General features: G+C 49.7%; 1 protein-coding gene across 1 annotated transcript in view; it reads right to left on the bottom strand.

Moving 5' to 3' along the window:
* Nucleotides 1–16,127, bottom strand: part of LOC132462835 (receptor-type tyrosine-protein phosphatase mu-like) — a 151,054-nt gene that overhangs the window by 78,182 nt on the left and 56,745 nt on the right. The window contains 3 exon segments of the mRNA XM_060058595.1: nucleotides 8,271–8,564; nucleotides 14,108–14,282; nucleotides 15,722–15,837. Of these exon segments, the coding sequence (XP_059914578.1) occupies nucleotides 8,271–8,564; nucleotides 14,108–14,282; nucleotides 15,722–15,837 (585 nt within the window).

The raw sequence follows: 16,127 nt of genomic DNA, 5'->3' as shown, positions 1-16,127 counted from the left end.
CCACCCCCCCAGTCCCCCCCCCGCCCCTGAACAGCCGCCGTGAGCAACAAATAACCCTCTGTTGTATCTCCCTGTCCTGGAGGGGGGCTTGAAATGGTGCACTCAGCCCCTGGGCCGCCAGGAACATTAGTCCTGGATGAAAGGAAACAAATTGGCCACGTCTGGAGTATAGGCACTTTACTGTAAGACAAGTATGTCTCCGCGCGCCTCTGTGTGTGTGTGTGTGTGTGTGTGTGTGTATGTGCATGCATGTGTGTGATGCGTGTGTGTGAGAGAGAGCGATGAGCGCGCGTACGCATAAAACATGTATGTAAAAATAAGTGTGTGCGGCGCAACGCTCTGTGAAGCAACGCTGCCATCTTGCCGAATCGCGCGGCCGCGCACAGAAGAACGATTGCGCTTATCAGATGTTCCTCCAGCGAACGGGGCGAGCGCTCCGCTTCGACAAGCCTTTTTATTTCATTATTCCCCCCCACCACCACCACCACCACCACCACCACCACCCCCTTCCCCTACCCTCCTGGCTTCCACATCGATTAAGAGCAGAACAGAAGCGAGGCCCCTAGAATGGTATCTCTCAGCTCATCCAGCTGCGGGAGAACGGAGCGCTGCAGATCTCCCGAGTGATTGGTCGTTATCTCATCAAGATGGGGCAGCGTTCAGGCTTCATAGACAGGGAAGCAGGGGTGGGGTGGTGTGTGGGGAGGGAGGTTGAGAGTAACAACGGAGTTTGGGGGGGGGGGGGGGGGGGGGGGGGGGAGGAGGAAGAATAGAGAGCTTTCTCCTCCTGGTTGGAGACTATCGCTAAGGGTAGACATGAGGGCATTGTGGACATTGTGTGATGACATGAGATGCTAGGTCCCGGGCGCTTTGTGTTAGGCCGGGAAACGTCGTCCTGTGACAAGTGTAGAGATTAGATTTACATTTACAGTGTGTGTGTGTGTGTGTGTGTGTGTGTGTGTGTGTGTGTGTGTGTGTGTGTGTGTGTGTGTGTGTGTGTGTGTGTGTGTGTGTGTGTGTGTAAAGTGTCCCATTCCAGACTGACATTGTCATTAGTTGTTAACCCACTACTGTGTTATTGAATTGGCTCAGTATAGCCTTAGTGTGTGTGTGCGTGCGCAAGTGCATGTGTGTGTTTAGTGAGGTGCATTTGTTTGCCTCGTTCCAGTCTATATCTGCGATGGCGACTGCTATTGAGGTAATGACATGGGTTTTACACTTCATTTTCATATCGCACGCGAGCCGTAATGATAGCTTTTCATAACCGACAATCAAAGCTCCATCACCCTGCTAGAGTGCTGTCACGGAGCAATTCTCTGGAGAAAGAGTGGAGAGAGAGAGAGAGAGAATGATAAAGAGGGAGAAAGAGAGATAATGATAAAGAGCAAAGAGGGGGAGAAAGATAGAGGCAGAAAGAGAGACAGAGAGAGTAAGTTGGAAAAAAAAGGGGTGGGGAGAGAGAGTGAGAGGGCTATCATTGTGTGTGTGTGCGTGTGCGTGTGCATGTGTGTGTGTGTGTGTCATGCCAAGGTTTTCCATTCTGGCCCGGTGATAGTCATCACCATGCAACAAGTCTGGCCTTGGGCTTTGAAACATGTACACAGGTTTGAGTTATAACACTTTAAGATGGCATACCTAGACCTGGACGCTGCACTCCACATACAATAAACGCACACACACACCCACACACTTACACTCAGGAACGCATAAAGGCACACAGATGCATACAAGCCAATTGACCTCTGCTAGTTGTTTATCCAGCCATTCACACACTAAGGCAATAACATACACACACACACACACACACACACACACACACACACACACACACACACACCAAGGTCCATACACACATACACACCAGGGCACATAGATACACACACAAACACCAAGGTCCATACACACATACACACCAGGGCACATAGATACACACACACACACACACACACACACACACACACACACACACACACACACACACACACACACACACACACACACACACACACACACACACACACACACACCAAGGCAGAGACACATATACCTGGGTGAGCAGCAGGAGTTATGGAACATCGGTGGTCCCCCCTCACTCCATCAAGTCCCTCTTTACGGGGCGGCGTGATTAACGAGGGGAGCCAGGGCGAGGGCGAGGATGAGGGGCGCGGAGCCCTGTAATGCGCCGCATCGAGACCCCAGAACGAGGCCCATAGCTGGGCCGGCCCGGGGGCATGGCCGAGCCTGCCATGGAGCCTGATGGACCTCCTCTAATGGTGTAGCGCACAAGATGGAGTGGACACCCACCCACACCGCCCAGAGAGACAGCGGAGAGGCAGAGGGAGAGGGGGAGGGAGAGGAGGGCGGGAGACAAGAGAGATATGGAAGGGGAGGGATGGAGGCTGAGGGCGATGTACAGAGACAGACGGATTGAGGGGAGGGGGGAGAGAGAGAAATGGAGGCGAGGGGGGTAGCCAATGGATGAGGATGATGCATGGCGAGTCTTCAGACAATCAAGGGAGATCGAGCCATTGCTCGTCGTGGTTCATGATTGACGGTGAAACTGTCCAAGGCTGCTCTACTTAGGAAACGTCCAAATGCCTGCAAGTGCTGAAATATACATCAACAAATGTCAGACCACTATCTCAAATAAAAATAAAATAAAGAAACCACGCAGTCAAAAAAGACTGCAAAGACTACAAAAGCCTATTGAAAGGGTAGAACGAATCCAATGTAAATCCCAATCAAAATCCCACAATCTCAGTCTTCCGAGATTGTGTATGGCAGGGAAACACAGAAGGTAACCTTTCCTACCCATCGAAATAAGGAAGGCATGTTTTCTCCAGACAGCGTTGTTATCAAAGAGCTGATCAGTGTAGGGGCGCCTGAAAGCACCCACATTCAATTGCACATCAAATGGCTGACGGGGTTGGGGGGGATCAAGGGTGAAGGTGAGGGACCTTCCCTGGTCTCTCTCTGGTGTTTAGTTGAAACAGACATTGGACAACAGAACCGGCTGACAGGCTGAAGAGAACAGAGGCAGACAACGGGGGAATGAGTCGAGCGAAAAATCAATCTTTCATTTAGTTTCAACCCAAATGCTGTATGGTGATTGGGGTCAGGCTGAAAGCTGGCGCCAACGTCAGGTACACACATACACACACACACACACACACACGTACACACACTCCGCCACACACACACACACACACACATATAGGCACACACACACGCACACACCAAAACACACACACACACACACGCACAAGCACACACACGCCCAAACGCACGCACGTTGGTCTCTTTGTGTCTTGTGATAAGGGTGGTGGATTGAGGCAAAAGGAGGTCGCCATCTTTCCTTCACCAGCCATCCCTCAGCCTCACAGCCCCCCCAGATGGCTCCGCTTCAACTTGTCATTTGTCGCGACAAACAACGGCGACAAAAATAAAGAAAAAGAGACTACAAACAGCCGGCATGTGACGCACACAGAGACGCCGGCCGCGGAGTAAATCAAATGGCAGCGCTTGACTTTGCGAAACGGGCGGTGGTGGTGGCATTTCCTGAGACACCTACTTAGGAGATATATGAGGGCCCAACCTGGAGCTATGGTCCGTCGAATAAGGGGCTTAAATCATAGACATACCCCTGACATGGCCGTCCTTTTAGTTGGGGCGCAGGAGACGTCTAGATGTTCTCCTTCACTCAGAGTTATAGAGCCCGACTGAATGAGAGCTTCCTGGACGCCGGAGCCAGGAGAGAGGTGGGGGACGGGGGGGACGGGGGGGACGGCGCAGGGGGGGGGTGGGATGGCGCAGGGGACGAGACATCTATAATTCAGCAAACGGTTGAAGGAAGTCGGTGACAAATATTGCTCCGGATCGACCATGAATAATTAAAACACAGGAAGAGTGGCAAACGTTTAAAGTCCTTGGAAAACATTTCTGGCCAAATGAGACGTCAAGGGGAGAATAAAAAGAAGGGAAAATGAAGAAGAATAGAAACGCACAAAGAAGTGAAGTCTGTTAACCCGCCACTGGTTGACAATCGCTGGAGGGTTGGGTTGGGGGGGGGGGGGGGGGGGGGGAGGGGGCTAGGGGTTGGGGGGCAGTAATAGCTGTGAAGCTCTGAGGAGATAGCACTACAGTGGGTGGAGACATTATGTTTGTGTGGTTTATCGCTAGGGCGTTGTTTACGCACATCTGTTCTGGGGGCTGTTTACACAGTGTTTGGGAATAAGCAGTAGATGGGAGTTATGGAGAGGGGAGGGGCGGAAGGGGGCGGAGGGGCAATAACAATAATAGTGAAACCGCCGTGGAGTTACGGCTGAACGCGGGACGCTACGCCATCATTCTCCCTTTCTCTTTCTCCGGCACAACCCAGCAGTTTGAAAAAACGTCCTTGAGAAGACCACAATTTGCCATTCAATTTCCAACTGCATGCAATAAACAGCCTTTGATTGTCCCGGAACAACGCCCCCCCCCCCCCCCCCCCCCCCCCCCCCTCCCCTGGCACCGCACAAACTCAATCTAGCGCGCTTCCTCCCCGGACAAAAGAGCAGGCGTTACAATGGGCCATCAAACAAAGACCCCTCCATCACCTTGAGACGGACAATGCCGAACCCTATGGGTCACATGACTGTCAACAATTATCCCTTCTAGACCGGCCCAATGTTATCGCAGATAGGGTGCTGGAGTGACTGTCCATTCACACCGCAGTGCATTGTCTTCCAGGGGAATCCATCAAGCGCTCTGGTAGTTATTCAATCAATGCTTTACTAAAGCCAAAGCCTATGAAAAATGACCCTTTTCCAAACCATGTAACCACAACATATATATAAAAAAGCAATATACTTTATGGTACACTAGTAGCTACTATCTATTTGCTGCTTTTTAGTGAAGATTCACACTTGAATTAATCAAATAAGACAACGACAGAGACAGCTGATCCGCACAGTGTGTGACTTGTTGTTGCCGTGACGGCAATGCACGCACCGCGTTTCGAATACAGTGATCTATTGTAGCCATATTTACTCCATATTTGCCGTGGCAGACCACGCGTCCATGCCTCGGAAAATAAAACTCGGCCTATTCACATTAGGGAGGCTGCGGTAAAAAAGGCGGACAGCCACCTTGTTGTGGGAGAGAGGAATGGAACGGCGCCATCGCGATCCTGTGCGGGTCTCTAATAGAGATGCTTTAAGCGAGGGCTGAGCCCTGATTACCTCTGCCTCCCGTGTGTTTAATAGCACTCAGAACGCAACAGAACGACAAACCAAAACAAACAGATGAGACTACTCCCACATGGTGCCGGAGCACAGATGGAGTCAACTTCTAGATGGGGACATGGGAGCTGGCAGAGGCCTGGGTGTACAGCAGGTGTTGGAAGCCGGCAGGGACCGCATGCAGGGACCATTGGACGTGCCCAATGGGGCGTCAGAGAGTGGAGTTCAGGAGCACACAGCAGAACGTCTCTTGGACCCTGTGAACAGTGATCAACTACGGACCGATGGCTGTATTTTTTAGGGCAATGGTTTTTTCTTGTGGACCACATGCGATCCTCGCACGGAAATTAAAATCATTGGAAGCCGTTTTTCTAAACCGTCTTAATACAAGAGGAAGAGGGAAAATATAAAAAGAACCAAAAAATAGATACACTTTTGCATTAGCACTCATCCACTTGTTCGAGGCGTTTTTCGGTGCTAACTCAGCGGTGGTTGACCCTGGGTTCTGACATACTCTGAGTGCAGAGTTTAGACATTGTTTGGGGGCCAGTTTACTGCCTTGGCAGTCTGGGCAGCAAATGGATTCTCTGTGTGAGACGGCCTTTCAATCTTCCTGCTGGAACGCCGCTCTCTCGGTGTGATCCGGGGAGGCCCCGGCTGATAATACATTGACCTCTCTGCCGCTGTGCTTCCGAGGCACGGCGGGCTCTGGAGTGGTAAACAACTTCACCCTCAACCCGCGTTCAGTTCGGCGGCGTCCCGAAGCGACACTAAATTCTCTTTGAACAACGAGGAGGAGCAAACCGTTACAATGGTAAAGAGTCGAGCGCTTTGAAACTTAAGACCAGAACTATAACAGTGTGTCTGAGAGCGCAGGTGATGGGGATGGGGGGGATGGCTCTCCCCCCCTGCCCCCCCCCCCCCCCAAGTACATTCTGTAAGCCCTTGAGAGACACAAATTGTCCCCCCGCCCAAAAGCCTTGGATTGGAAATAAAAGAGGCAAGCCTTTTTATGTTCACTAGAAAAGTAATGGAATGTCATAGAAAATAATGATCTAAGGCCCGAGCTTTCTTCTTCTTCATACGTCTGAATTAAATTGACTTGGCTGGTGTCGCAAAAGACGAAGAATGACGGCATCTTGCCTATTACGCTGCTCAGTCTGGGAACCATCAGACGAGAGGCGGATAGGAATGGAGCACGCGGGTCGCTTCAAAGTGCGTCTTGTTGTCGGGCATTCGCACGAGCCTTCCGAGACTGGGAAAGAGTGAGGAAGGGCCGGCGAGGGGGAAGGGAGCGTGTCCTGGAGCATGTCTATATCCGCGGTGATGTATCACAGGGCCCTGTGAGCTTTAACCGTTCAATTAGGGAGCTCTGCCGAGGCCCGGCCTGTCACCGGGAGCGACCACCGGGAGAGCCGGACAAGATCAAGAGCCGCTTCCTCAAACACACCTCGGGAGCCAGGGCCATCCATCTCTCTGACTGGGGGCCGGCGGGGTGGCCAAGGGGCCAGCCACCGCCCGGTCTGAGCCCCGCTGCCCGGGAGGCTGAGCAGGTATGGGGGAGCGCCATCCATTCCTATCAGACCCCGCCATTGGAGTTGGAAAAAAAAGGGAAAGGAACAACCCTGACGACCTTCACGGTGAGGTGGAGGCAGGGATGGGTGCACCTTTAATAAGGAAGGGGGGGGCGGCGGTGCTGTTTTCATCAGCACTTCTCGGACACCAGGAAGAATTAGGCTGGGAAATGCTGAGGCTATAGGTTTGTTGTGTTCTGTGCGTTGGTATCCGGGTACGGCATGGGAATTTAGCTGGTTAATGTTGTGAGAAGGGCAATTTGTATCGTTAGAAAGCTCCAAAATGTGCCCATGCACTCGTGAAGCGGTCCCTGTTGGCTGCAGTTGAGAAACAGTGTAAACGGTCAAATGTACGGTGCCACTTTGCGTTAAACTCTCTATTAATCTGCATTGCCGGTGAATTAGAGGGGGGGTTGCTGGGCTATTACAAATATGACATTATTACACTGAGAGGCCGCGTGGTTACGGCGGTCACTGTGTGCGAGCGTTGATTTAAATTACTCCCGATAAATCATCTGTTATAACTGTCACCACAGCTGCTAAGAAAACAGAAAATAATGAAAAAAGTCATACATTTTAATTATACAATTTCTTTGACATTCAACATATAAGCCTGTATATGAAAAATAATAATCCTGTGTCGGAGTACAAAATGTGTTTTCAAATGTGTCTTTTCAAATATTTGCTCTAATGCGTAAACGCCAAAAACTTCACGGAGCGCCATGAATCAAAACAATCCTTGGCAATCAACACAGCATAGTTCCTTGTTCTACCTGACCCATCATCGGAGCGTGATTTCCCCAGAGACACAGGGCCTGCTTCGTGGCGCTCCCAAAACGAGTGGGCGCCACTCTACATGAGTAACGATCCGATCGCACCACCCTCTGCGTTCTGTGCCATCGGGGGATGTTGCTTCAAATTGACCGTCTATTCAAGAGAAGTGATCAGGTCCAATGGGTCAGACTTTACATTGATGAGTCAATGCCCCAACAGGTGTGAAGCCGCCCCCCCGAGCCCCAGAGTCCAATCAGTCGGACTCAGGCCAGGTTGGGCTGCCTAAAACCTAAAACCCCAACCACACACACACTCAAAGCACATAACGCGCAAAAGCATGAACGTGAACTTCCAGGTCACTCTGGACCAGGGGTCACCAACACAGTGCCCGCGGGCACCAGGGCGCCCGCGAGGACCATATGAGGCGCCCGCAGGCCTGTTCTAAACATAGCACAACTCATTCTGGAACAACTCTTTCCCACCTTTTTTAAGTCATTGTTGATAATTATTGTGAGAAGTCATGAACATGATCAGTGTCTTCACATAGATCATTAATCCTTAATAATAATATATAACTAAAGGCAAACTGAGCAAACTTGTTATTTCAGAAGAGTGTATCAAACTGGGTGCCGTTCGTATGACTCAGTACCAATGAAGTAGCTCTCAGGTTCAAAAAGGTTGGGGAGCCCTGCTCTGGACTCACCGGCACATTTGGTCCTGGCTCTGAGCGGGGGCCCGGGGGCCCCTGTCCCTCCCTCCAGGGGCCGAGTCAGCAGCACGCTGATCTCGTACTCGGTGTCAGGGTCCAGGTGGCCGATCTTGTGGGTGGTCTTGTCCACGGGCTGCAGGTCGTACATGGTGCCGGAGACCGTGCGGTACTCCACCTCTCGGTCGATGATGGGGCCGTCGCCGTTGATGGAGTTGGCGTTGAGCTGGATCCAGAGGTAGGTGGCCCCCACGGCCGTCAGCTGGGGGGGGGCGATGGGCACCGGTGGCTCTGGGGGGGGGGGGGGGGGCAGGAGTGGAACAGTTATTGAGTCGTCATGGACTGCGAAACCAGTCGGACTTTGATTCCTGGTTCATTCTGCACTCAGATCGTAACAGTGTTGAAATGACTGTGTAATGTTCGAGTCTGGAAGTCTACGAGCTTCCTTCCAAAATTGCCCCCCTGAATAAAATCACTGAGAACACAATGAGGAATCTTTGATTGTATTTTGTAACGAGGAACACTGAGGATTTTGAAAAATGCTAGTCTTTGGGAAATTTGACTGCTTGAGATCAATTTTCTCACACAAACAACCAACCCCAGCCAAATCCCCTTGAAGTGTATGAACAATGTCTTTTCATTTTCTAACCACACACCGTGCACCGAGGAAACCAACCAAAAACCGAACCCCCTCAGATCAATAGGTCTTGCCCGGTAACCGGGCATGTCTTATCTTCCACAGTGAATTGCCTGAGTCATGTAATCAGTGGCGGTACAAAGGCGCCTGCTGCATTAGATAGAGGTGTGAATGAAGTCACCTGGACCCTGGGAAATGCAACGTCTTCCTTGAACAACATATTGATTTCAATCAGAGGATGACTACCCTAATGCCTTGGATAATTGTCAGAGGCCAATCTTTTTTTAGAGAGGTGGATCGATGAGCTACCTCCCCATATTTGTCCGTGGAGGGTTGTTGTGTCGAGTGCACATCCGTAAGTGGTATGCATAGAGTTTACATCAGGGGACACCCACAGCAAAATATAAATTTTAACTTTTCACTTACTGACAAGAAGTTGGGTTGTTTGATTTCGTTACGACGTTACTTGATCAGAAAGGTGTGATTCACAAGCACTAATCTCAGTCAGTGTTGAGTACACTGACATCTTTGCTTGTAACCTTTCCTGCTGCTAGCACATCCGTGTTCACATATGCACGCTCTTCCTGCGTTAATTACGTTTTCGGAAATGTCACCGAAAGGTTATACACACTATTTTCATCCTACCATTATTTTTCATTTAAGAATGTACTTAAGGTATGATTATCTTTTGGGATTTTGACGCTATTTTAGAAATATAATAAGGTGGGCCGGGTGTGAGGTATGCAGCAGATAATTATCTCATATAGCGCTCTTATATATCGAGAAGAGCACCTATTCTGTACCAAATCATAATTTCATTAAAACTCAGGCAACAGGCTACAGTGAATCAGCAAAGCTTCATCAAACTCCTACATTGTGCTTTGTGTTGAAGTGTGAAACCACAACATCTCCTGGCGCCACCAAAGGCCAGACCAGTCGGCGCTGTTGCCTACGGCTTAGGAACTGCTTAGGAATCTGCACTCTTGTCGAGCCCCACAATGGTCTCTCCAGTCCCTGAGGCTTGGATGAGCAGCTCTAATGAGAGCGAATGTAACAGAATAATGCCATTATTCGCCTGGCTGCCTCTGGTGGAGTTGTCATGGGGAGAGTCAGGGGGGGAAACACCCATCACCAGAAGAAGGAAGAAAAAGTAGGAGGCTGAGGTGCCCCACGCAGAGACTAGACCGGCAAAGCAGATGGTTACCTCAGGGTGACCGCAGAGACAGCGCCATAAACTCCCCCTAATCTGGGCTTCCAGCAACGCAGTGAAACATCGTGCAAAGTAAACCAGCTAATCCAACAGGTCTTCCGCTGGCTCGCTGGTTAACTGCAAGCAGCTAATGGGAAAAGGAGGATATTGGAACTAGGGGAGTCAACCCCGTAGGCCTGTTGTCAAGGTGGGGTTATTTAATATGGAGGATTGCTTGATTATCAATCCACTGTACTCAATAGAGGTGATAGTGGAGAGACTGGGTTTTAATCAGGATAAGTGAAAATATGTTCAGCATCATGTAGACCCAAAAAATTATCCTTTCAATAATGGTGAGTATGACCTCTTATTAAAACTGTATGAATGCTCAAAATGGTCATTTTGCTGGGGGTTGTTTTAGATGAATAAGTATCTATCCATAAGTCGTGCAAAGGATGCATCTAGCTAAGAAAATCATTTACCCCTCAAAAAAAAAAAAATATCCTTTTCACTGATGAAAGGAGGAAAGTAAGCCAGGTTACGCCTCGTGCCCACTGCCTGCGTCCGTTGACCGATCCCCATTGACTTTTAATGGGGACGGACGCGCAATGCATTGTGGATCCGTTCGCTCCGTCTGAGCCTTCGGCTTCGTCAAAAAGTTGAAAAAATTTAAACTTTTTCGGCAGCGATGAATCCGTCATCAAATCAGATCGCGTATGCAAATGTGTGCAATGCTTTTGTTCAAGAAAAGTATTCAAGTCGGAAAAGGTTTTCCAGATAATTGGCAGACTGCCCGTCATCACAAAGTGTCCACGATGAAGCCTGCTGTGATACAAGGGACCAAATGGTCACTTTTGCGCCACACAGATTTCAGCTGGTGACTCAAACCTGTTGACAGGGTCAGGAAGTACGGCGACGCCAGGCAGGGACAAGTCAGCGAGTATTATAAAGTGCTAAGTTCTGCTGCCTGTTGTGTTACACTGCAGGACCAATGTAATGAGCCAAGAAAAATAAAGACATTCTCCAGGCCTCTTGTCAATCCTGTTACATGTACTGGTTTATTCAGTTCAGATATATATTGTACGGATGGCTGCCGCAATTTTGTCTAAATATCCCTTCAGTGTCGTTGTGTAGTATATAAGAGAATAAGCAGGATGATGTATCGTGGCAATTTTGCCTGATTCAACTTAGCTCACTTTTGTTCAAGCTACTGCGAGAGCAAAAGGAAAATGTCAGCTTAGTACCAAAACAAATTACTCCTGTGTTCAACCACCATAGCATAAGAACTCAAAATATCCCATTTCTGTTGGGAAATACACACAAGCGCCACGAGAAACACAGAGCAACACTAAACAACTCCTTACCAACTGTTTATACTGCGCAGAGGCATTTCACGTTGCATTTGATCCATTCATTTTATTTATCACTAAGAATTAAGAAGGGGGAGGGGGAGCGACGCAGCCACACACAGGGGTCACGAAGCAGCTGTTGTCACGACGATGACCAGGAACCCAGAAGGACTGGCAACAGCTGTGCCCTATTCTACCCTCAGCACCTGCTTGACGGCCAGGGACGCGTGTGCAAATAATGCATGTTCCCCTCCACACACACACACACACACACACACACACACACACACACACACACACACACACACACACACACACACACACACACACACACACACACACACACACACACACACACACACACACACACACACTTTGCTACCGGACCAAGAATTGACCCTGCGGACCCAAACACATTAGCACATAAAAACAGACTTGCTAAGAAACACTTGTGAACGTATGCGTGCGAGTTCCCGTCCTGCCGTCACGCCTCGGCCTTGAGACGAAGACGCGACACTGTGTTTTGCCGTTAGCAACGTGTTGGCGCGGGCTCGTAGTGCAGCAGACCTCTATTATGGTACAAGCACATCTGCCCGGTGTCTCTCGTTAGCATGCCAGGGGTTCTCATCGTGTCGCTGGCTCCCCTAATTGGACCGGCGCGAGGGCGTTATCGATCAGACCTCGGTACGAGCGGGGAGCCACGGCTGAGGAAGACGCCGAGCAGAAACCATCAGGGCCGGCTTTGGTGATTTTTCATTTTCTGGCGACCTCGCTCGTTAGCGCTGACACCGCCGCCGCCGCCGCTGCGCACTAGCATCGGCGCACCCCAGCTAGCCGCATCCTGGCACTGTTCCTCCTGGCCAGGTGGATCTGGGCGGATACAGCTGGCAGGCTGTCAAATAGGGGGGGGGGGGCGTTTGAGCCACGTTTCATTATATGGGCCACCACTGGAGTGGGGGGGGGGGGGGGGATTGTTGATCTCGCATGGGGGCTCCGAAAAAAGTGGGGGAAATTCAGGTGCCGCAGGGGGAAGTAGGTGTGGCATACTGCACACAGGCAAATAAATCTGACGGTGCGCTGGCACAAAAAGGCACAAGCGATTATCCGGGATAATCAAGCATTCACCCTCCTCATGGTGAAGTGATGGCTCTGACGGTAATGAGCACTGTGGGGCTGTGTGTGTGTGCGTCTGTGTGAGTGCGTGTGCGTCTGTGCGTGGTCGGGAGGACTGTATGAGGTACATAATCCAGTGAATAACTCTCACGGTCATTCATTTGAAAGAAAAAACTCCCCAGTCATTCAAGGTGGTGAATGCAGGTTTCAGGGAGATTTACGAGGCGGTATCCTAGTCCATGGCGTGGGGGCTTGGTGGCGGGGGGGGTGGGGCCGCAGGTAAGTGGTTGTTTTACGACGCAGAGAATAAGAGGGGATCTCACCCTCTGATGTGTTACACTTACGACCGGACTAAATGTTCATTTTCCGCACTCGATGTCACGCTTTTGCTGAAATTGCTGAGGCGGAAAATCTCTGCAGAATTCAAAATACGACACGGAGGGGAGCCGAGATCTGATAAACGTCCTGGAAAAAATTTGCCGTACGTGAAAGTTTTATGATGGATACACTTTACGCTTTACTGGTTCGTCCCTGTAACACACACCCAAAAAACACGTCGAAAGCAGAAGTCTCTGAGACTATCGCTTGCATCAGCGAGGAAATGGGTACGTGTGTGTGTGTTTATGCGCGTGTGTGTGTACAGTACACAAGGAGAAGTGGATATTTGTGTTGGCGCTGCTGGGTTTATGCACAAGGGTAGTTCTGAGTGGCTTCCGTTGTGCCGGTAAATTTTGCTCAAGCATAACCACTGAAACCCGCTGATACACTCGGGTGGGAGAGAGAGCGACACCTTATCTATCACTCTATAACGTTCTCGCTCCCTTGCTCCCTCCCTCGCTCTCCCTATCGCTCTCTCCCTCGTTTCACTCGGCTGTGTCTGTGACTCTGCCGTTCTCGAAAAATGATTGACAGAGCTCGATCCGGACAGCCGGGATTAAACCTATCAATCACATAAGGCTAGAAGACAAAAAAAAAAGAGGAGAAAAGAAGGGGGCAGTAAATTCAATTGAGAGTGCAGGGGAGAAAATTGAGGTGAAGAAATATAGAAGGCCATTACCGGGCTACGGAGGCTATCGGAAAGTGAGGCCTTGCAGGATTTAGCTTCAGACGACTCCATAAATTCATATCAAATGACTGCGGCGGTGTTATATCAGCGAGGCTACTGTTAACCCTTCGCCCGGGGTCTTTGTGCTCCTGTAGGTGCAATTGTGTTCAGTCAAGGGCAGCGGCAACAGGGGAGAAGCTATTAAGGTCCTCTGGGTAACAAATCAACATAAAACCAGAGCTTGTATTTTTAGCAAACCCCTTTAAGGGGGCCTTTTCCCTTCTCTTTTTTTTAACCATCTGGGGGAGAAGAGCATGCAGGCGATTCCTGCTCATCTCCTCTGGACTCCTGTCCTGTGCATAGAGGTCACAGAGGAACCCACCGGACTGGGTTGTGGTGTTCTTTGGGACAACATGGCCGCGTTCCTGCTTTGTTGTTTGTTTGTATTGTTGTTGTTTTTTTTATGTTCTTTTTGGCGGATAGAAGGGGAGCGGCACTTACGCTTTATAGTGAGTTCTCCGTAATTGGACACTCCAACCCCTTTGTCCGAGTGGACGATGCAGCGGTAGCGGCCCGAGTCGCCCTTGGTGGTGTTCTCCACATCGAAAGTGCCTATGAAGCGGCGGTTGTTCCAAGGTTTAGTGGCCTTCATGGGGGCCTCGCGTCCACCGATGCCCTGTTTGGAATGGACACAAACACAGGACGTCCAAAACGGGAGAGTTTAATTAGCAAAGTGGCTTGACCTTGTGTGCTATCAGAGGCATTGTCTGTGTATGTGTGTGTGTGTGTGTGTGCGTGTGTCTCTGTGTGTGTGTCCGTGTCTGTGTGTGTGTGTGTGTGTGTCCGTGTCTGTGTGTGTGTGTGTGTGTGTGTGTGTGTGTGTTTGTGGGGGTCTGTGAGTGATGTATTGCATCCGACTCCTTTGGGAATTACACACAAAAAAAACACAAACATGCTTAAATGTGCCACAAATTCACATGCTCCAACACACACTCACACGCGCGCACGCACACGCAAACGCACACACACCCGCGTGGAGTGGGCTCTCCCCAGCTGTCACCCCTCACAGCAGGCAGATGGGGGACATTTGTTCATTAGAAATATTTCTTCATTACTGTCATCAGGGGACTTCACTTAATGTTTGTTTTCCAGCTCCTGTGCTAATGAGGACGTGTTTGTTAAAATGATGGAGTACCTGGCAGAGGACCTTTTGCCCGGCGCCATGCCCCCGCTGATGGCGCGCTTGACAGCGTGCTTAGCGGCAAACGGCGACGGGGTCTCGTCCGCCAGATGCGCTACCACCACCTCCGCCGCCGCCACCGCGGTGCAAGGTCAACCCGAGACTGCTGGGAAGCTCTGCTTCCGCCAGATATAGTACAAGACTCAACCTACGCCGCCTGACAACCTGTATAGGTTAGGACCGCGCCGCGGTAATCTGAAGCTAATGCGCAGCGCTGTGCTGTTAGTCCAGGCTGCTGCTGCTGCTGCTAATGCTGCTTCTGCTGCTAATGCTAATGCTGCTGCTGCTGCTGCTGCTAATGCTGCTTCTGCTGCTAATGCTGCTGCTGCTGCTGCTGCTGCTAATGATGGGGCTACTGGGAAATGTTAGCAATGCTGCGAGTCAGGTGTGGGGAGGAGGGAAATGTGTCTGTTTGGATTGAATGGACAATCTACTCTGCTGAAGAGGAGGTGTTGACACAAGGCTAGAGGAGAGAGGGTGGGATTTGCATTTGGGAAGATAATCTGTGTTTTGATCGTAATTTGATTGTATTGCAGAGTAGAGCAGAGTATGATGTTAAAATAAATAGTTTATTTAAAAATGCTTAATAGATTAATTTGCTGGAATGACTATTTTATAGATCATTATGGTTAACCAAACAGCTTTCTCTGTGATCAACAGAAAAAACTGATCATTTGAAGGAAAGTTGTTTTCATGTATAAAGCCCTTAATCCCATTCACAGTCTCGAGTGTATAGTCTGTGTAGTCCACAGGCATATGCTAGGCGTAGCGGAAATCCCTAATCCCAAAGAATGAAATGTTTTTGGGAGAAAGAATTGTCAACGGCAACCAACGCCCTGCAGAAAGCAGGATAGAAATATAATTTAATAACAAACCTGGAGCCAGAGGTGAAAGTTGTCCCTCTTGCGACCATTGACAGTGCAGTGGAAAGAAGCGGTCTGTCCAGCATTGACCTCCACACCCTTTATGGTCAGGAAGTGAGGCGTGTTCACTGAAATAAAAAATGAAATAGTGAGGGTAAAAACAAAATGAAGACACCATGATTGTCTCTAGATTGTTGCTAGGTTATCATGAATAGGGTTTGGGTGAATCTTTTGTGGTAGTTTTAAACATTTAAACACCCAACCATAAGCTTTGAGCTCGATCTTTTGTAAGTTCTTCAAAAAGCATTCTTCTTATTTTCAACTGTGCTCATTATCCGTTAACTGAGTTCACTGATTAGGATGGTCCACAGAAAAAAAACGTATGTAGAACGTTTTTGATTAGTACCCCGATTCAGCA

This window comes from Gadus macrocephalus, chromosome 8 (genome assembly GCF_031168955.1).
Source record: "Gadus macrocephalus chromosome 8, ASM3116895v1".
Lineage (NCBI taxonomy): Eukaryota > Metazoa > Chordata > Actinopteri > Gadiformes > Gadidae > Gadus > Gadus macrocephalus.
This window is presented reverse-complemented; position numbering and strand designations above follow the sequence as displayed.